Source organism: Channa argus, chromosome 6 (genome assembly GCF_033026475.1).
Source record: "Channa argus isolate prfri chromosome 6, Channa argus male v1.0, whole genome shotgun sequence".
Classification (NCBI taxonomy): domain Eukaryota; kingdom Metazoa; phylum Chordata; class Actinopteri; order Anabantiformes; family Channidae; genus Channa; species Channa argus.
The window spans coordinates 17925038-17947653 of NC_090202.1; the positions used below are offsets into that span (position 1 = coordinate 17925038).

General features: G+C 39.0%; 1 protein-coding gene across 3 annotated transcripts; it reads left to right on the plus strand.

The window, feature by feature from the left end:
* The first annotated feature begins 16 nt into the window (after positions 1-16).
* Positions 17-21243, plus strand: slc6a4a (solute carrier family 6 member 4a). 3 transcript variants are annotated; one of them, XM_067506431.1, is made up of 14 exons: positions 17-153; positions 9639-10550; positions 11843-11977; positions 12472-12694; positions 14601-14739; positions 15135-15269; positions 15461-15564; positions 15769-15896; positions 16143-16255; positions 16903-17034; positions 17550-17649; positions 17794-17894; positions 18026-18193; positions 19558-21243. In XM_067506431.1, the coding sequence occupies exons 2-14, from the start codon at positions 10091-10093 to the stop codon at positions 19630-19632; spliced, it is 2013 nt and encodes a 670-aa protein (XP_067362532.1). In that variant the 5' UTR covers positions 17-153; positions 9639-10090; the 3' UTR covers positions 19633-21243. The 3 variants fall into 3 exon arrangements, with proteins under 3 accessions (XP_067362532.1, XP_067362533.1, XP_067362531.1); XM_067506432.1 differs by lacking the exon at positions 17-153 and adding an exon at positions 2137-2161; XM_067506430.1 differs by lacking the exon at positions 17-153 and adding an exon at positions 6684-6873.
* Positions 21244-22616: the final 1373 nt, after the last annotated feature.

A 22616-nucleotide genomic window follows, 5' to 3' on the forward strand; every position in this document is an offset into this window, starting at 1 on the left:
AAACCAAGCAGAGCAGAATCCGGCCTGCTGTAAGCCTAGGCATGTGTGATTTGTGTGATTGGGTTTAGTCTGCGTTGATGTAGGCGACATTTTGGACACTAGTTGACCAGACACCCAATGGACAAGGCAGGCTGCACTGCTAAAAATACCACGGTAAGCCCACATTGCCTGTTTTTGCCCATATTGTCATTAGCAGCAGGTTTCATCATTTACTGTACAATCTGTTTTTTCAGTTCTGAGCTGTAATGGCCACCTGTGTAAGATATGTCTATATTTACAGCATCTCAGTAGGATGGTGTACAGTGACACAGGGTGCGATTTACTAGGTTTGCTACTTTTGTTGTTGTTTTAGCTTAGGCTTTGGTGTGAATTACAATTCTTGAGACCATTTGATGGTCAGTTAGTTCGTTAGGGTTATGCAATGTTTTAGTGTTTAATTTTATACATACTGATGTTTGTACAAGGACTAAATAACATGTCTGTACTCTTTCTGTAATAAGTAAAACACAACATTTTCTGTGCTCACTAAAAAAAGGTAGTGTTGACTTAAAATATCTCTCTACAATACTTGTTTATCTATCTAGTTGATTAACACTCATTGAAGAATGGAGTGTAGTTATAAGTTTTCAACATTTTAAAAACTTAATTATTCCCAGAGAGAAATTAATTTGCCTTTTACTGCTGCTCTCTGCTAAAAGGAAAGATCCACCCAAAAAAAATAAAAGAATCAGACGAACACAAATACACTTAACACCCAGTAAGAATAAATAAATAGCCTAATATTAACAAAGAAAAGCCAAGGATTCCACTGCTCACTTGAATGCACAAAATATGGACATCAAGCTACAAGGTTCAAAAACTCCTAAAATGATTAATGCAACACAAGACATAACCCTCAGTCATCCACAGGTAATACCAGTGCAACTTATGAAATGGAACCTGATGTTTTCAGCTTAGATTTTTTTTTTATGGAAAGCAAAGACAGATATACAGAATGTGATTTTTGTCTTCTATCAGCACTGTAGTCTAAAGTACAAAGCCTATGGGCTAATAATAATCTTCCAATCATTAATTAAATCGTTATGTTGGCAGCTAAACACTGGGAAATATCTCTCCACCCCATTTTAGAGATTTTGTTTACAATGCGGCTCCCATAAGCATGACGATAACTGTGAGGCTATTAGTTTTTGTAGCATAAAGCCCAATCAGCATCAACTGGCGCCAAAGAACAATAACATGTTTCATTCTTGTCTTTTCATGCATAGATTTCTTTGTTAGTTTTTCTGAATCAGTGTGTTCTGTGTTACATTCCCTGGGTCGCTTTTTATTAACTCTTGATCTTGATACAATAATTTATTTAATGTCTGATCAAGTGTTAAATATAGAAAATGTCTGTTCTGTGACAAAAATTGACCCAATAGCTTCTGAATACGTTTTCATACTCTAATTACATAATGTTTGTTTTTCTTCTTTCCCATCATTGTGTGAGAGAAGTTTTCCTACAAATGCAAAATGCCTGTTTATGGTGACCAAATGCTGCTTTTGCACTTCTGCAGGCCTTCTGTCTGCACTTTCTTTAGACCAGAGCTTTATCAGGAAGCTGTCCCAGCAGGGAACACATGGAAGATGAGTTGTCTCAGAGACTTGCTAATTAGATTCCTGACCACTGTGTATTCACCTGTATGTCTGTAAGGTTGATTTGCATTGAGGCATTCCTTTGTCCTTTTTGTGAATTCCGCTCCTAAGCTGAGTGGTTAAAAGACACCCGTAACCTGTAAACCTTGACAATCCTGCCTTTTGCCTCCTAAACTTGCCTTACAGTTTTACCCACAACACATCGTACTCCTGAACTTCTATGACTTTATACTCTTGTCATTAGACTTAAGATTTCTTTATTTATCACCAAACCATAGGTGTGATACCCTGTGGTTAGTTTGTAGTGGTATAGAAGTACACACATAGAGCAGCAGTCTGTGATAGGGTAGATGTTAACGTGCATCAGAGCTCATTGAATCTCTTTCCCCCTAATAAGACATTTTTAACAGTGTATTTGTTTTTTACCCTTATTAGATATGTTACATTAGAGATGCAGACAGGTTCGGTGAAGAAAAGAACAGAAAGGGATTACATGCAGAAAACCTCTTGGTTGGACTCCAACCTGGTACGTTGTGACCACAGTATGTTGTGAATCTTAGCCACCACTCCATCAGATTTTGATAAAGAGTAGCACATACAGTACTATAGACACATTGAAACACATGTTCATTGTGCATGTTATCTGCTTAATGCATCCTCTCTGGCCTCCCAGATTACTTCTTGTAGCAATATTGGATGATTTGGACTGCAATTGTTTTTTTGTAAGCCAAAACGAGGAACATGTTGAAGGAATATCTTACAATATTGTTCTTGGAAGATGTAGGGAAATTTATGCTGAAAATTGTGACATGAAGCTGAGACAAATCAAAGCAGGGATTTGGGAATCTAAAGTCGTGCGGTTTCCTTCTGTATAATAAATAGCATAAACAGGAGCACAAGTCTAATACACAACAATAATTCTTTCATTATACAACATCTATGTAACTGGTTAAATTTGAATACAATGTAGATAGTGTTTTCCTAGTAGTGTTTTAGTCCTTAAGTCTGCTGTCTAAGTCAACAACATGGCCGTGTCGGCTGTGCCCACTGTCTGAGCGTGACAGTGACAGTGTATTTCAGAGTTGACCTGGTCATGTGACCCAATCAACAGATTTTATACAGTCCTGGTAGAAGCCAAAAGGCTATCATCTAATAATGCTCACATTAACATTTCCCACATTTCCCAACTTCTCATGCAAACACTACATGACATAAATCTGTCCTTCAGGGCAGGATACTGTTCATGTTCTGATAATTTGCCACTTAAAATATGTTTGCCTACCTATTAGCCTGTCCCTCAGTCCGGGACAATTTAGAGCCGAAAATATTTTTCTTTTCTCCTGGGAGTAGTTTCCTCTTAAAATACTACAAGTTCCACTGACTAGTTAAGCATTGTTTATGCAGATGTGGCGGGAAGTACATAGGCTTTCAGACTAGCAGCTAATGCACTAAATGGTTTTCTCCTCCCATGTCTGCCTGCGCTGTTTATTTTTCAATTACCCAAGCCTCAAGTTGGCATGATGTCAGGCAGGCATGGGAAAATAGACCCCACACTTTAGAAAACCAGCACAACAACAGACTTTTTTAACTCAACTTATTTTTTCTTAACTTATTCCTACTGTACATGTACATGTCAATAAGTACAAACTGGTTATGTCAATGAAAGAGAGGCCTACTTTGCTTTTTGTCTGCGATTGAATGTGACAGAATGTTTGGGTTACTCAGCGTGGGTGTAAGTGGAAGTGAGAGAACTCCTGTTGTGTATGTGTGAGTAAGAACTGTTAAGGTGTATGTACAGTATGTGAGATCCCAAACTCCTGATGTTTGAGTGAAACCACTACTAAAGAAACACTGGCATCAGTTGAAAAAGTTGAAAAACTTCCCTTCAGTTAAAAAAAGGAAGAGGGTCCTTCAAATTTCTATGTGGACATTATTTACAGCTACCAACAAGGACACGGATAGTCAAATAGTACTACTAGACCAGTAAAATAGCAAACTCATTATATAAATCGACGTTGACTTAACACAGTGTATTAGCAGCTGTGGATTATAAGGTGGAGCAGTTGTCCACACACTGAACCCCAAGTTGCTCCTGGTGGGTGTTGCTTGTGCCCTTCTTTGTGGTTCTACCTTCAACAGTGTGTGAATGAGTGAACATTGTGGAGTGGATTGCCGGGTGAGACAGGAAAGCACTATATAAGTTTACCATTACATTACTGGTGTACATATTGGCTAAAAAGTAGCACGAAATGTACAGATACAGAAAATTGAGCTGATGTCACTGAGAAACAGTGCATTGTCTATCAGAAAGCACTTGTAATTTTAGAGCAGTGTTAAGATGGCGTCGGGGTGTGTGGCCTGTCGTCTGGCTCTCTTATGTGTTTCATTGTTATTTTTACACTTAGTGCTTTATGCCCAAAATGTGTCATCACTACTAATCTATGATCGTCAGGCACTCCTCAATATCCGCCCCTCTGTCGAGAAACTGCCGTTTTATGGCTTAAATGGACATTAGAAAACTTCACCACCATTCCTGTCATACTGCCCAGTCTTTGGCGTCCGCCTCACATCTCTCACTATAACAAGCGACAGAAGAGACGCAAGAGAGGAGGAGTGCTTGTGAGAATTAAGGCTTACCTGCGATTCCACAGTTTGCCGCTTGGCTGTGCTGGACACGTTGTCTCGCGGTGTTCCTCCGAGCACAGCTACCGATGGGTCCAGCCTGTAGTTTTTGACTCCGGGATGCTGTATCCATGTCATCGGGCCCTGAGGGCCCCGCTTAATACCCACAGAAAGTTATTCAGGTTTTGAGCTACAGCTTTTTGAGGTTAACTTTTCCTTCTCCTAACCTTCCTGTAATACTTGAGATTACGCTCCCCCTATCCATTTGCAAATCCCAGATCCCATCCTGTTACCATCGTAATATAACTTCATCAACTCTTCTGTTGGGGTGCCCCAGGGTTCTATTCTCAGCCCTGCCCCTTTTTCACTGCATATCCATTACAGATTTGGCATGTTTTAAATCCAAGCTAACGTGCATTTGTTCAAACTGGCTTATAATTCCTAATAGCGATGACATAGTTTGTATGTTTTCAGAATATTGAATCTTTTTTTTTCCTTCCTTGTCAAGGCAGTCGTCCACAGACCACAGGGTCAGTAGTTCCATCCCATGTCCCGGCTATATATCAAAGTGTCTCTGGGCAAGGCACTGAACCCCCAACAGCCCATTCCCATCCCCAGCTGTGCAGGGCCGGTCCAAGCCCGGTAGAAATTGGGGAGGGTAGCGTCCGGGAGGGCATCGGGCGTAAAAACGGTGCGAAATCAACATGCAGACAATGATCCGACCCTGAACTCACAGGATAAGCCGAAAGGACAAAATAAATAAATACATTGTTTTTATTGTACTATTTTTTTTTTTTTTTTATTGCTTGTTCAGGATATTCGATCTGTTTATCTGTTGTAAAGCACTTTGGTCAACTCCTGGTTGTTTTTAAAGCGCTATTTAAAATAAGATTGAATTGATTATTGAATTTTACATTATCAAATATGGAATCAATCTCAAAAATGTCATATTGATAAGACTCTGACAGTCAGCTAGAAATATGATGATGATCTTGTTATTTATTAACTCTAAGTCCTCCATCAGTTATTTCACACAGATTAAATTCTAACAGAGAAGGAAAGTTGCAAATAGTGCTAAAAGTCTACAACTGTCAGGAGTCCAAAAAATGATTCAGGAAATCCCCCCCTGAGAGTTGCCAAGGCAAACTCCGATAAGCACGTTATTTTTGCTCAAACATTCCTGACATCTATACTCCAGACTATAGGGTGTTGGTCTGTGTTTGAAACACTGAGGTTACAAAAGCTGGCAGAGCCCAAAGCTTTGAGTCATATCAGATACACTGAGCAGCCGCCTTTTGGGAGTCTCGAGGGGATTTCAGAAGCAAAATTCTAATGGGCTGATGTACAGTTCGTTGTGAAGTTATTCAAATTCCAGTATGAAATACGGTTTAGTTAGACATTTAGCATGTTAGAAATAACAGTAAGCATTGCTTCAGCTCAACTGCATGTTTTAGTAGTCTGTGCAAAAAAGTGTTCGTCTGTGCCTGTGTGTGCTTGTATCGGTCTCAAAGTTAAAATATAACAGAGTCAGAGAGTTGTAGTCTCTCTAAAAGTTTACTTATTACTGTGCAATATAACCATTTCTAAGTGTCTGATCTCATACATAAAACACTATTTTTAAACAGTTGCTTAAGTAGAAAAAAATGATTAAATTGCAGAAATAACCTGGGGGAGTGTTGTTAGAGAGCCAAGGTTGACTACATGCCCAGCACCTCCACAGCCTTGCAAAGAGTATAGACAGCAAATTGACTTGAGGGACACTTGACCTTCCACTTACATCAGCAGCACACTCACTTTTCTAATGTAGCATGGGGAGACAAATTAGCTTCTTTATTAAAGCTCTGTAACACTTTTCAATACAGTTGAATGAGATTGTAGATTGATCAAAGATTGTTTTTTTCAGAAATTAAGTCTTTACCTATTTTAGTATTGGACAAAATAGATTATATTTGGGTATCTATGTTGAAAGTGGACACATTAAATGAACTACTGGTTAAAAGAAACAGAAGATGATCCACAGATTATCAGCAGCGGAAAAAGCAACAAAAGTCTGAGGTACAGTAGTGATTGTGAGGAGCACCCTGACCCAGAGCCCCACATTACCTACTGGTTGGTTCGCCCCTGTCTGAAGTAAGTGTGTGTTGGTGTATGCGTGCGCTTTAATGACAATTCTGCCATGACCATACTGCATCAGAGGTGTGCTAAGGTTCATTTTTGCTGCTTGTCTTATTACTATATCAAAGCAAACTTCAATGTTGGCAAGTCTGAGCTTGCATAATATCAGTCCCGTATCTTTTGTCTGCATTTGTCTGTACATATAATGTGTGTCTGCAGGGCTGTACGTCTCTGAACACTGCATGTGTGTAAGTGTGTGTGTGTGGTTGCAAGTCAGTGAGAGAGGGACAACAAGGGAGGGAGAGAGAGAGAGAAATGAGAGGGGCTTGAAAGCTCAATGGGCAAACACTGTGTCCTGATGTGCTAGCGCACGCTGTTTCTCTGACAAGTTTTTCCAATGCCACAGGATTTTTAAGTTTTGGGTAGAAGTTGTTGCTGCTGCTTGTTTGTGTTTCTCTTAGTCACCACAGGTTCTACTTGTTCTTTTTACCTTCGCCAAAGGTAATGTATGCATGTGAACTGTGATAAAATATGATTGGTGTCTTTACTTTTTGTTGTTCATTTTAGTGTATTTACCTCAAAGGTGTCAGAGTGGTGACTAATGGTTTGCCTAAAGTTTAAGCAGAGCTCACAAAGATATGAGAAGGCTTCAGAGATGATCTACGTTCTTTATTTGATGTGTTTTGTAACAGGTCATTACTATTTTTCTTGCATGTCCTTTTTCAGTCTATCTTCGCAAAAATCCTAACGCTATTATCCTAACTCTATTTAGTCAAGTCTCTTAAATGGAAAGATAAATGATAAAAAAAAACACTTTTTTACATGTATTCCTATATATAAATGTATCATTCTGCAGTGACAGTATTGTTAATAACGGAACATGGAAAAGTGTATTTCAACTTTAATTTTATATGTTGTTCCTTCATGTGGTTTTTCAGACGGTGATTGAGTGTGTCTGAACATACAGATAAAATTCAGTATTTCATCAGGCCATTTACCATTGTTTGTTATTCTTCTATTGTGAGACACAGATAGCTGACAGAGTGTGTGCTTTATGGAGAACTGTGAGTAAACTATAGTTCAGAAGATGGACAAGTAACCGTTAAACTGTTTTTGGGGAGCAGTACAATTTTACTTCTACTATCTCTTAAATCAGTAGTGAATTAGAAAGCGCATTAAGTTTGAGGTACTAAAGTACCTTGAACATTTCTTGTCAGAGCAGAGGAGCATGCATACATTTGTCATACTGTGAAATTTCAAATGAAAATTGTTTGGATTTCACTGTTGTGATGAAGAACTTTAGATTCAGGAAGTAAAAGTGTGGTTGTATGGGGAAAAAAAATAATGTTTGTATTGAGTGGGGGTTAGCCAGTGTATTTTTCCGCTCCGAGTCCAGGTACATGACAGGGTCTTGGTTGTGTGGTCGTCAGATGTTACTGTGGAGTGAATGTCGTGTCTTGTAAAACTGCTAGACACTTGTTCTTAATTAAGATAATGACATTTCATGTAAATTGACTCTTCCGACATTCTGGCATTCATTACTAATTGAGCTAACGCTATAAACAATGTAATCCCCTTCTGAAAGGCTCTCTCAGTTTGACCCATTACTCAAGCTAAAACATTTCAGATTGTATGTTGTTTTCAAATTTTCTGTTCTCAAAATTCAAAAGGCTATACTCTAAGAGCAATTTGTTGTCAATATAAAAGATATATTTTATATCTACATTCTAAAGAGTTTAAAACAAACATAAAATGTTTTACGGAGAAGCAGAACTGTTTAGATTTCACTCCATTCCTCGACCTCTCACATATTTTACTAAATAGACAAATTAATGGATTTTCAGAAAGAATGTCATTAATTAACTGATTTGAACAAAAATATAGATGCACAATATCATGAGTCTATTGTTTGAAATATTTTTATTAGTAGTCTTTTAAAGAAAATATAAATATTTGTACTACTGTTACTCTACTGTCTACAAGTGTTTTCACCTAAAACCGCTGAAACAATTTAAAAAAAATTCTTGTCTTACTGAATTAGGGTTGAAAATATGAGCACTTAATTAATCCCTGCTTTAATGTATTTGTGGAAATTAATAAAGTTGTCAACCAGTGATGTAAAATTATTTTTTGTTTTTACTCATCTGCCAACTGCTTTATGCAAGTCATGTCCAAATTTACCAAAGTGCAACCTGTTGAGCATATTGGACTGATGTTGAATCTTTTTCATTAATATGAACATTTTCCCCGTATCTTAATGAGTAAAAGAGGGAAGACTTTGACAGCGTGATTACAGAGCTGGTTTTGGCATTAAGAGCCCTCATAGGTTTAGTACCAGCTCTTTTTACAAAATTTGCTTCATCATGGATTGTGAAACCATGGTAGGAGGAAGTTATTTTAGCATTTCAGAATAAGAATTACTGTTTTGATGTAAGGTGGTTAGAAGTGAGAAGTAATAATTCAGACACATATGCAATTAAAGCCTAATGAATTGAACTTCAAAGGGAAGTAGATGTAAATTTTTGTTGATATTGTTTTATAATCATATAAATTAGTTTTAACATGCTGATATTCTGGGGTTAGTTGAACCAGTCAGCTCAGTGTGCGTATGTATAATAGAATTGTTAAACAATAATCAGTGAAATTCTGTCTGTTTTACGATTAAATTTGTTGTAAAGCAGACATGATGTGATTATGCAATTTAAATTTCAACTTTCACCTGTGTTGACTAGTAAACACTTTGTAGATAAGCAGATATTACAACAGGCGTATTTGACTGAATCCTTAGCTTTTGGCATCGTTCCCAGCACATTTTGTCACGTTTAAAATAAGCTAATTTCTTTTTTTAACACATGTGCGCATTTCTATTGTTTTCTGTCTTTCAAGGTTTTCTCTTGAAAAAATCCTTGTATATATTTTTTGATTTCTCCCCATTATATGGCTTTGATCAGATAAGCATTAAAACAAGTTATGCAACTGAGAGATAGCGTGAAATGAGAATCAGGAGGGAAAGCTAGTAACTCGGCATGCCCCAGCACAATCCCTTCAATTAGCACTGATCTTTGACAGAAGTATATTTGTCTGTTCTAACTCTACTGAGATTGAACTTTTTATTTATGATAAAACTGTAGATAAGACATTGGACACTGCATTTCAAAACTGTTTTACACTGTCATAAATCAGGCACTAGATTACTAGAACATAGTTTGAAACTAACACTTTTTTCCTGTGATTTATTTTGTGCATTTTCCTTCTTTCTGTTGCAGTTTGTCCCTTCGTTGAGCGTCACCGAGGGCAAGCTGTATGTGGAGAAGATCCAAGATTCTTGTTACTTTTCTGCTGGCCACATCCTGTTCAAACACATCTTTCCTCTCGTATACCCTCCTCTGTCTGTCCTAGCTGACTGCTCCTATTCCCTCTTGCTCAACAGACTTTTAGACATTTCAGTCCTCTCCCACATACTCACACCTCCCCTCATCCTGGCCCCATTCTCTTCTTGTAACTCTACTCTCCTGTTCGTTCTCTTCTCTACCTGTTCAAGAAGGACGTGTCCTGTTTTTTGCCCACTTTCTCAAAACTGTACTGTAACTGCACCATTCCTAACCCTTCGGTTCCCCTAATGGGCACCAAATCAGACAGCAGCGCCGAATTCCCTTCATCACTAAGAACCTCTCTCCACCCCTAATCGCCTCGCCAACACCAACACCAACACAACCCAATGGAGACAAAAGATATGATGATGACGAGCATGTTGACAATGGACAAAGGGGAGAGGGAGGGAGGGAGAGAGCAGGTGGGGGGAGAAGAGGAGGGGACACAGCAGGAAAATGGTAGAGTAATGCTGGCTGATGGCCTCGCAGAGAGAGGATCCAAGAGCCTGACCTCTGGTTCTGGCCAGCAGGTGTCCAATGGCTTAACCACATCAACCCCTCAGAGCCCCAGGGAGGGACCAGCAACCGCATCCTTCTCTGGGGGGACAGCCTCAGTGACCGGAGGTGGCACCAGGTCTTCAGTGCCGCTGGGAGGCCTCAGGACTCTGGTGGTCCAACAAACCAGCTTGGAGAGGCCCAGAGAAATCTGGAGCAAGAAGATGGACTTCTTGCTGTCTGTGATTGGCTATGCTGTGGATCTGGGAAATGTGTGGCGCTTCCCCTACATCTGCTACCAAAATGGAGGAGGTAAGAAGGAAAAGATGTTTGAAAGAGAAAGGGGAAAGAAGGAGGAGGTATGAAACTCTATGGATTGGAGGTTAAGGTAGATGAGATCCTAGAGTCAACAGGATGCTAAGAATTAGAAAAAATTGAATTTTAATGGCACAGTGTATGTCACAGATAAGGTAAATTATCATACATCTTTCCATCATTAAAGGTCAAAGTACATCATTATTTCAACAAAACAAATGCCAAAATAAATAAATCTGTAGACCCATTAAAAGTGCTACAGCTACACACTTGATTCAGGTACATGCAGGTAAGCCTGTGTTTTCAAAGACCACATGGTGCATTTGTGCCCTGTTACTGTACCTAGTCCTCACCTAGCAGTGAACATGGCTTCTACTTTCATTGAATTTTCAATAATAAAATTTTTGCAATTTCCTGTGTTCAGTGTGTGTCTCACGGAGCGAGGTAGAGATGGGGACTGGGAGACACTTGATAGAGGCAACAGTATTAATTGTGGCTTTTATGAGAACGCCTTCAGTCTCTTCCACCTTGCTTAATAACCTGTCGCCCAGGCAGCTGCTCAATCAACCCTTATCTTTGCTTTTATGTCACAAAGAGACACAAGCCTGTATGTACACCCCAATCTGCCCACATACACAAATGCACACATGCACACAAAATAAGTCGATGCTCAGATAGAACCAAAGAGAGATGGGTTATCAAGCTCTTCACTGGGGGGTTACAATGATCTACCTGCAATCCTGCTATTTTTCTGTTCCTCAGTGTTTGGTTTTCTGATTCCCCTTTCATTACTTTTATACGTTACTTACTTTGCTATAACTATCCCGGTACTCCTCGTGTCAATGTAGAAATTAAGCGAACTGACCCTCTCACTGTGTTTTTCCACGGAGCACATTAAATGCAGCATTACGTGGGAAGTGGGAAGTGGGAAAGCACGTGCTGTTGTTTTTGAATGGGTTAGCATTATATACGTGGGAAGGCATTTAAAAAATGTGGTTTAATGTTTTTGGTTCTTTCTGATTGGAGAGTATTGAGAGGATCACTGGGGATACAGATGGAGTGTGAAAGAGTAGCACTTCTCCTGAGTGTAATTGAAATATTATTATTCTCCCATAACTCTTTCTTTCTTTCAATTATTTCCCACTTTCATTTTCCCCACTGTTTTCATTTCCCCATATTCCTCTCCATATTTTCCACTATTTTCTCCCTTCTTTCTTTCCCCTAACTGTATTTGATGCTTTTAATCCACCCCCCTCTTTCGTCAAACAATTCCCAAAACCCCTGTGCAGGTGCGTTTTTGCTGCCCTACCTGTTGATGGCGGTGTTTGGGGGTGTGCCTCTTTTCTATATGGAGCTGGCTCTCGGACAGTTCCACCGCAGCGGGTGCATCTCCATCTGGAAATACATCTGCCCCATCTTCAAAGGTAACTGTTGCATTAGTAAAAAAGCAGAACAGATTAAGAATAATATCAAGAACTTGGTTTTAAAGGTAGATTGAGGGAGACCATGAGTGCTTACTAACAGGAAATTGGTAGTAAGATAATAAACAGGAAAGTGATGAGCTGCCACTGTCTGAGAGAGAGTTATTTAACCTCCTTTTCCCCCTCAGTACAGTTTCCTTGAAGAGCATTCCTAGCTTCTTGTACATCCAGGAAAATGTACTTACTCTCTGTTATGGAAATTGGCACATTTCCATGGCAAATGCCAGATGCTGAGTAGTGTGATAGTATGTAAATTGTTTGGAAATGTCACTCACGTACTCGGTAGCAACTTGCAGTAGCTTAAAGACATCCCTCATTTCGCTGGGCAGTCTCATGTCTTGTGTCCCATATAATGTTTCTTAATTACATGTACACGATCAAGAAAGTTTAATATTGCATGACTGAATGTTTTGATAATTTTCTTCATTTCAACTCAGGGATCGGCTTTGCCATCTGCATCATAGCCCTCTACATAGCCTTCTACTACAACACCATAATGGCCTGGGCCTTGTATTACCTACTATCATCATTTCGGTCCACCCTGCCATGGACCACCTGCACCAACAGCTGGAATACACCCAACTGTAACCGCTACATGTCCAGCGACTACAATGTGTCGTGGTCCAACTCCTCCACCTCCCCTGCCGAGGAGTTCTATACGTAAGTGCATGTAAGTTGGACGTAAAGGCGTAGAAGGAGTGCTACACTAAAGGGAGACATCAAGTCAAGAAGGGTGAATGAATTCCAGAGAGCAATTACAGGGCTGCATCTGGTGTTTAGGAGCCCTGGCAGATTTACCACCAGCCCTTTCAACAAAATCCACTTAGACTTCTGAGGCCAAATACAGAAGAGGAAGTTATTAACATCTCAGAATAAGAATCACTGATTTGATCTGAGATGATTGGAGGTACAGGAGGGAAGTAGAAGTATTAATTCGTATATGTACTGTACAATAAAGCTGAGGAATTCCCACTAATACTCCAGTAGTATCGGCAGAAGTTGGTATCACAGGCGAGTAGATGGAAACTTTATTTGATAGATTTGATTTGATCTGCAGATGTTTAGACCAGTGTGTGTGTATTTGCTATTGAATTACATTTTCAGAATTAATAAATTCTTGATTGTTGTGACACACATTTTGATTGCACAAATTTAGATTTATCTTTCACTTATGCTGACTAGTGTACAATAAACTTATAGTGCCTTGTGTGAATTAAATAAATCAAGTTTTCTTTATAAAACACTTTCACAAAACGACAAATTGGCCTTAAGAGGCCATAGCACTTTCTGCCCTTATCAAATACACCTATCAGCCACATCATCAGCTCTGGTGGTCTTATCCAATATCATGATAGACAAGGGTCAGTATGGCCACTCTGAGCAGTCTGCAGCTGCACAGGTACATACCCAGAAACATCCAGTACTTAATACTCAATACTCAAGTACAGGTGCAAGCATGAGCTTATGACCCATAAGGAATAAATAATAATAAAAGAAAGACTTTATAAATATAAAACAACCAAATATAAATATGTTTTATATAATTCCTGATGACAAATTAAAACTTCTGGATATTAACTTGCCAGGGTGTTTTCTTTTGTTGTTGTATGTGTGTGTGTGTGTGTGCGCGCGAATATTTGCTTTAATTTGAAGCTTGAGCTCTGTTGGAGTATTGTCTTTATTATTCCTGCCTGCCTTGGCCTTGTATGATCCACTGAGACAGATTCAGGGTTTATCCATAGTTGACTTTTCCTGATACAGGTTTAAAAGTAACAAATTCCGCAACTCAGTCTGGCGCCAGAATTTCCTGTTATTAGCATAAATCATGTCTGTGTTTCATCGTCCAAACTCTGTGTGCTTAACCTACTGGTCAACCTACTTGGCCAACTGTTAACCTCACTGTACAATGTTTTTTATTTGCCTCATAGCTTTCTTATATAGGTTCATATAAACTTTGTCTATGGTACATTTTCTGTAAAGTTAGTCAGTGTCCTCTTGTATCAGTTTTATGTCTATGTATTTTACCTCAGCTGAATGTTGTTTATAGCTAAGGTAATGTGTGTTACTTGTCAGGGATTCAGCTTTATTGATTTTATATTGATTGACAATGAGTATATACAGTGATATTAACATTTTGCCCCTCTATTTATTACTCCATTCTCACATTCTCTCACCCTCTCTTTTTCTTTTTCTTTGTACTACAGCTTATCTCTTTTGTGCACCTGTTTCTTTTTCCCTTTCTTTATCACATCTTTATCAGTTTCCTCTACTCTCCAAATTTCCCAACATCCCTTCTCTCCACCCCATCTTTGTATTCGCACATTTATCTCTGTCACCTCTTATTATTCTACATTTACGTTCCCTATTCGCTCCTCTGCGTCTATCTCCAACATTCTCTTTCCTTGAATCCCACAACTCCACCTATCTCCTGTCTTCTCCTCTGACATCATCTCTCTATATTTACTTAAATACAATTTTACCTATCACCATTTTTTTTTATTTTCCATTGTTGCAACCCCTATGACCTTATTGCAAACATCTCTCCTCCTTCATCTCCTCCCTCCAGTCGCCAGGTGTTGCAGGTCCACCTCTCACCAGGACTGCACCAGCTGGGCTCCGTCAGCTGGCAGCTGGCCCTCTGCCTGCTCTTCATCTTCACCATTGTCTACTTCAGCATCTGGAAAGGAGTCAAGACGTCTGGAAAGGTAACTGAAGTGGCGCCTGCATGGCTGATTGGGTGTCAGTTAGAGTGGATGGATGCATGGGTTGATGGAGAAAGAGGGGCCATTTTCTCATTCTCATTACCATTCATCATCATGGGTTGAAGCAGGTTAGAAATGCAGCCCTAAAGTTGAACCGCTTGTGGTTCAAACCTTGACAATCCTTGACAAACGAGTTAGTTCCAAACAACTGTTGTCAAATAGTTCATTTGCAGAAAAATTCTGTAGTTTAAAAAAAAAGAAACCCTCTTTTTGTCTGTTTTAATGAATAAAAGTGGTAATTGAGCCTGACCACATATCACCTTTTACTAATCAGACATAAGAGTCCATTAACAGAAAGTTACAGGTGTACAATTTGCTTTTCTTTTGTTGTGTATTAGGTAGTCTGGGTGACTGCTACCTTTCCTTATCTGGTCCTCCTGGTGTTGCTCATCCGTGGGGCCACTCTACCAGGGGCCTGGAGAGGCGTTGTCTTCTATCTCAAACCTGACTGGGAAAAACTGCTAAGCACCACAGTAAGGAATTTGGTGGAATGTAGCAAGATGTTTTTTTTTTTTTATACCTCTACATTTAATTTTTTATGTTTCTATAAGCTTCTTGTCCATAATGTATCTGACCCCACTCTTTTTTTCTTTCTCACTCTCTAAATACACATTTCTTTTTAATGTTTCACTCTCACACTCACTACCTGTGCACACTCTACAAGGTGTGGATTGATGCAGCAGCACAGATCTTCTTCTCTCTGGGTCCAGGCTTTGGTGTGCTCCTCGCCTTCGCAAGCTACAACCCATTTCACAACAACTGCTACAAGTGAGATATTGTTGTTAAAACATGTATAACATTTTCTTGATACCTGCCTTCTTAAGAAGGGAAATAATGCCTGAGGTATTAAAACATGGAATCACCTTAAGATGTCTGAAATAGCTGGAACCATAACTTAGTCTTAGAAGCCTTTAAAGTTGCACAGACCATTTCACTAACTTATTTTTCTTCCTGCCACCCTCTACTTATCAGAGATGCATTGGTCACCAGCTCTGTGAACTGTCTGACCAGCTTTCTATCTGGCTTTGTCATCTTTACCGTGTTGGGATACATGGCTGAGATGAGGAAGCAGGATGTGGATACTGTGGCCAAGGATGCTGGTAGGGCACTGCATGTGAAAATTATTTACCCTAGCTCAAATAGAATGCTCGAAAAATGCATCTACATTTAAATGAAATGCTGCCTTGCCTATAAACAAATGGTGGCATGGGACAAATTTGTGTTCTTTAGTCTTTTTCAGTTCAGGGTAGAAGCATTGTTTGTTTTTTAATGGTGACTTCAACCCAACTGTCATTTATGCACCAATCACGGTAACTTTTTAAGCTACCTGTCTCTTTGCCCTCCAGGTCCAAGTCTCCTGTTCATCATTTATGCAGAAGCTATAGCCAACATGCCTGCTGCCACCTTTTTTTCCATCATCTTCTTTCTCATGATCATTATGCTGGGTCTGGATAGCACGGTTAGTACATATGCCAAGTCAGTACTGATGTTTGCTCATTGCGTTGTTGCCTACTGCCCATAGTTTGTTAGCTCTTTCATACCTAGAAACACAGGTTTTATATTTGCCATGTTACACAAGCAAATGCCTTGTTATGTTTGACTTGTACAAAGGTGTCTGATATTATTTGTCCTCGATTATCCATTTGGGATATTATTCAAAAACAAGGTGATAGGACTTTCATATCACTGTTGCAAAGTGATCTTGTCTCCATAAGCCTGTGTTTATCTGCTCTGTGGCAGCCAGCTGGAGAGACCTGTAAGAATCTTATCACACACTGATAATCAGTGTAGAATCAGTTGCTATGCTTCATGATTTTATGGCTGAGGATATTACTGCAAAAACCTGTCAGTGGACTTGGATTGATGTAGGATTGCTGTAGTATTTTCTTTATGTATGTTTTTGTCAAACTGGAAAATGTTATGATGGCTAGACAGAGTATTTTTTTATTTGGTGATGTATGTAAAACTGTATCACACCACCATTGACTGATTAGATCAGCGTTTAAGTAACATCTTGAAAGGTCTTTTCACTAAGTACCCTCCTAATTTCTGCAAAAGGCTTTGTCCAAAAAATCTCTCTTGTCCTCACTGTCCTCCTGTTTCCAGTTTGCAGGGTTGGAGGGGGTCATCACAGCCATGTTAGATGAATTCCCTCATATCCTGGTTAAAAGACGTGAGTGGTTTGTCTTCGGCCTGGTGTGTGTCTGCTACCTTGGTGCTCTCTCAACACTCACATATGTAAGTTAAGCTTACTGCATACCTGTAGTAACCTGTATTTGTTAAGGTCCTGCCTAAATGACATCTATAGTATAATACTAACATCATGTGCGATCAATATAGGTTTTAGAAATAGCGTAGTTATAATATTACAGATATAATTGCCAATTATTTAACCTACCTGAATATCCATAATTAAAAAGCTGTGCTGGATTCTGCATGCAACATGCAACATGTAACCATATTGAAATCATATTAAACTTTTTAAAAAGGTTCACTTAGAATCATAGAAAACCACTACTAAGGCTACTGTTGCCAAAAATATTTTTATTTTGCTGAAACAAGATTAGAGCAGCCTTCTGTTTATCTCCAACCACCAACATAGTGACAAGCATGCGTCGCTGCTCCACTGAGCACTCATATATTAGCCTTATTTTTGTCTTAGACCTTGAAGATGAAGACTGTTACATAAAAGTAATTTGTAAATAGCATTTTGGAAATCCCTCCTCACTCTCTCATCCTGTATCGTGTCCCAGGGAGGAGCATTTGTGGTGAAGCTGTTTGAAGAATATGCTACAGGCCCCGCTGTTATCACTGTCGTCCTGCTTGAAGTCATTGCTGTTTCTTGGTTCTATGGTAAGTTCTGAGACTGATGTTTTATGTGATGATAATAGGAAATATATGACCAAATTGTGAATTTTAGAATGGGGGTGTTTGTTCCTTTTCTTTCTGTTTAGTTTCGGAGTGACATTTACCTGTGGCTGTTTCTATGTGTTCCAGGTACCAACCGTTTCTGTAGTGACATCCAGGTCATGCTTGGTTTCTACCCAGGTTGTTTCTGGAGGGTCTGCTGGGTGGCCATCTGCCCCTGCTTTCTGCTGGTGAGGCTCACATACTCAACTGTGTAAAGTTGTGTCACACAGTCAGAAACAGCATCTGGAGCATCTGCCATATACAGTTTGACTTATCCCAAGGCTTTATTTTTGTGATCTTCTCTTTTTCCCATGTCCAGTTTATCATCATCAGCTTCTTGGCCTTTACCCCAGAAGTCAGGTTGTTCAACTACCACTACCCACCATGGACCACTGTCCTGGGTTACTGCATTGGGGTGTCCTCATTCATCTGTGTGCCTGCGTACATGGTCTACCACTTGCTCAACGCTAAGGGCACATTCAAGCAGGTGCATTGTTTCCTTTCTTTTTCTTCTTTTCACATAAATGTTGCTGCATGTTTTCTTTATAGAAAACTCTACTTCTGTCCATTTCCTCCTTCTTACCCATATCCTCTCCTGACCTTTGCTGTCTTATTGACACATCTCCAATTATAAGGATTGCCTCTGTTCATGTGTTTGCCATGCTCTGTCAGAGTCTACCCCCTCTTGTGAACACATGACTAGAAATCAGGATCAAAGGAGCAAGTAGGAGGCACAAGCCAGAGATTAGCGAGAAAAAAATGCATGAACACTTCCAGGGATAATACATAGGACCATGCATGCATATTGTACCTGTAGAGCATTGCCTAATGACAAACACACTGACAGGCACATATTCACATTATGCAATGCATGTGTAAGCTGTCATGTTGCCAGATTTGAGGACAAAGGCTAAGAGCTAAAGAGCATTTCAACAACAGCGCATTAGCTTCAGAACACCCTGTATAACAAACTGAAGCCAAATAGTCACCACTGATAAAATCCAGTCAATAGGCAGATCTCTTTGTTATATTTTTCTAGCTTTCTGATTATTTTTTGCCCCTGCCTTAAATTTTCAAGTGTGTATTTTCTCTTTTGTGGTGTATTTTGTGAGACACCTAACTTATACTGTAATAAATACAACAGATCTAGTCATTATCACAGTTATTGTTTTTGTTTAGTTATATCCTGATTGAGATTTGACAGCAGGTATTAGGACATCAAAGTGGATGGTAGAAAGAACATCTATGGCTGTCGTTCATTATTGACACTGCTTCCATGGCATACAATGATACTGACACACACTGTCAACACACAGGAGTCAGGTTGTTGCGTGCATATGAGCATGAAAGAAGACAGTGGTCCTGTAATTGTTGAGGACAGATAAGGCCGAGCGAGGTCAAATTGTTGTCAAGTGTCCCTTTGTAGCCAGAAAATGGCTGTGTGATTGTCACGTGTAACATTGGTTTCTCTGTCTTTTAAACTCACTTAAAGTGTGGACACCATTGTTTCTCTTCCCAGTTCTGCAACAAACAAGGGTTTGATCAAGTGTGGTGTGTTTGAGATTAGATTTAATGAGATTAATGGATCAACTGCTCTCAGATACTTGATTTCCTTTTTTGTCCTGTTTTTTTTTTTAATATTTCATAGACTAATATGATCGAACAACAAACAAACAATTAGCAAACTAATTGATAATGAAGTCAATCAGTAGCTGAAGCTACTGATAGCATCCGTAACGTATCTAAGTGAAACAATTAAACATTGTATAGTCTCTATAACTTTTGAACTTTTTGTATCTGTATGTCACATGAATTAACTCTCTCTGTCACTTTCGCTGTCTTTTCTGACAGCGCCTCTTAAAAAGCATCACTCCAGAGCCCAGCAGTGACAGCCACAGGGACTTCATTGTCACCAACGCAGTCTGACCAAACCCCGAGCAAGAGAAGGTGCCACTACAGTATGTGGAGCTCCTTCTTCTGGACAAGCTGCAAAACTACAGGACAAGGGAGCTACCTTTCACCGTCTTTGCCTCTTTTCATCTCCTGCACTTGTTCATCTTTCACACACCAGTATCTAGAAATAAATGTGGAGTAAGGTGGGGCCAGGCTGCAGTAGCTTTGTTTAGCTTGGTTTAGTTTGGTGCCTATGCTGATTCAGTTTTGGACTTTCAGTATCCTCACCACCCTCAGCCTATATTTCCACACAGAACTATAACTGAAATCATTTAGCACCCAAACATTTCTTCAGGTTATACAGTTATTATAAGTATTTTATACAGTTATACAAATTATGATACAATCTGTGTGTAGAAATTACAGTATAACATGCACTAGAAGTGGAGATACTTTACACTGAAATTAGCTGGAGGAGGTCAGACAGTTAATTTCAACCCACTGTTTATGGTTGTGTTTTCATGTTATGCTCTTAAGTTATGCATTCTGATATGTAGCAAAATTCAGGTATATTTTTACATCCTTTACTGAAGCCAAATATATGATATCTGTTCTGTCTGTATCTCTAAAGATGTTTTCACTGTCATCCTGTGTTTCTTTGATGGCATCTTGGATGAACAATGGATTTACAAATAAGTTCCCTACACTGTGAAGCTTTGGTAGTAAAATGTGTGCGTGTGTACGTGTGTGTGTGTGTGTGTGTGTGTAACAAAAAAAAGACTGTTATCATGTTCAGTGGGAAAATTTATCACAGACAGAACCAACAATGTGTATTCATTCTACAACTGCAATATACAATATGTTTTTTTAATACTTCACTTTATTTTTATTATACTTATTATTTTGATTTTCTTCATCAACCATTATATGACACAGTGCTGATGGACCTTGTTTTAATCTCAGTGACATGCAGCACATAGTTGTCACGTTGCATAACTGTCAGTAATAGAAACCAAATATGGATCAGAGCTAATAACATTATCAATGTCTAAAAATCAACATTACTGCTCTTTACTTTCTACCAAAAATTATTATGTGTAGGCACATGAGCCTGCATGTGTGTGAATGTGAGTGTGTGTATATGTGTATAAGTAGGAGCAGAAGCTAAAATATGGCGAGTACTGTACATCTACATGTGTATTTACTAGTAAGTCTGGTATTGGTGTAATCTATCCTGTGAATACCTGTCTCCTCTCTATGTGTGTGAGTGTGTGTGTTAGTTGTTGTGTAGGCTTGAGTGTTTCTGTGCATGCACCTTCATTAGTATGTTGGTGCACATGTGAGCGGTTGCACAAATAGGATTTGAGGTGTTCAGCCCCTTCATGTGTGCATGTTGTAATGTGTGTATACTGTACTTAAAATGTGTGTGTGCGTGTGTGTGTCTGTAATGTGAACTGTTGTCTTGCTACTGCCAAAATATCTAATGAAAGACGTACTCCATCCTGCCTCTCTCTTTCTCTCGTACCTCTCAAGCTTATGTAAGAAATATATATGTCAATAAAATACTGTATTGAGAAATATACCTGTATAGAATAAAGATATATAAATATATGGCAAATAATAAAGATATATGAAAATAAATTACCTCTGGTAGCAGTTGATCTTTTATTTGTCCTTCTGGTGTTGTTCATACTTTAGTACGGCTTAGAAACAGTTGCAGGAGGCACAGCTGGAGGTAGCAGAGCTTAAGATGTTGAGGTTGTCTTTGGGAGGGACAAGGATGGACAGGATCAAGAATGAGGACATCAGAGGGACAGCTCATGTTAGATGTTTTGGAGATAAAGTCAGAGAGGCCAGATTGAGGTGATTTAGACATGTTCAGAGGAGAGGCCGTGAATATATCAGTAGAAGGATGCTGAAGTTGGAGCTGCCAGGCAGGAGGTCTAGAGGAAGATTTATGGATGTAGTGAGAGAGGACATGAAGTTAGTTGGTGTCAGAGAAGAGGATGCAGAGAATAGGGTTAGATGGAGGCACAGCATTTGCTGTAGCGACTCCTGAAAGGGAACAGCCGAAAAGAAAAGAAGAAGAAAATATAACATACTTACATAACCATAAATTTACACTATACACATAACACATAACAACAGCCTATCTTCATCTTAAAGACGCCTAAATTATAATTTTAATAGATCCAAAGTTGTAGGATACTACATGCTTTAACATTCATTGATAAACTTGTACCCATACAGTACTGATATTAATCTATGGCAAAACTACGTACAATTTAATTTAATTTATATAAATTATTTAATTATGTGAACACCTGTATACATGGTCTAAATTTTTGCTGTTTCTGATATTTCTTAAAATTCATATACAGTATATTACATGCATACAACAGTCATTTCAGCACAGTCTCAGCAGTGGCAGCTCTTTAAAAGATGCTTGCCCTGTGCAGTATTTGCAAGTACAAATGCTCTTTCATTCAGTTCTTCTATGTAGGTAATTTCAACATGGCCATAAATCCTGAAGGAAATGACTAAGTTATGCAACAATAAAGAAGCTGAATTTATTGGATGATTGCACCAAAATCACAAGCTGGCCAGAACACTTATACAATGGTAGAAGATTTAAAAAAAAGGTGAGTGTTAAGACTAACAGGTCCGAACTGCTACAATAGTATAGCAATGGCAATTTCATCAGAAGGTTTTGTATCCAAACAGCAATGAGCAAGTGAGCTGCTTGTGAGGTTGCTCTGTTTGGTGTTATTCTGTTATAGTGGGTAACAACTCTAGTAGACATCCTCAGTGACTGCCAACCGAGATTTGACACACAACTCAAGTGAATAAGGACTGTGATGTAGTGATTCATTAATTATAAATATTTGTCTGAAATCGAGACTCATCTGATTTAAAAGTTGACTGTGGGTCACATCTTGAGCTGTGAGCTACTCGGCTGTCGCAGTTGTTCCAACAATCATTGTTTTTCTCTCAACTTGTGTGTGTCGCTCTGTGTT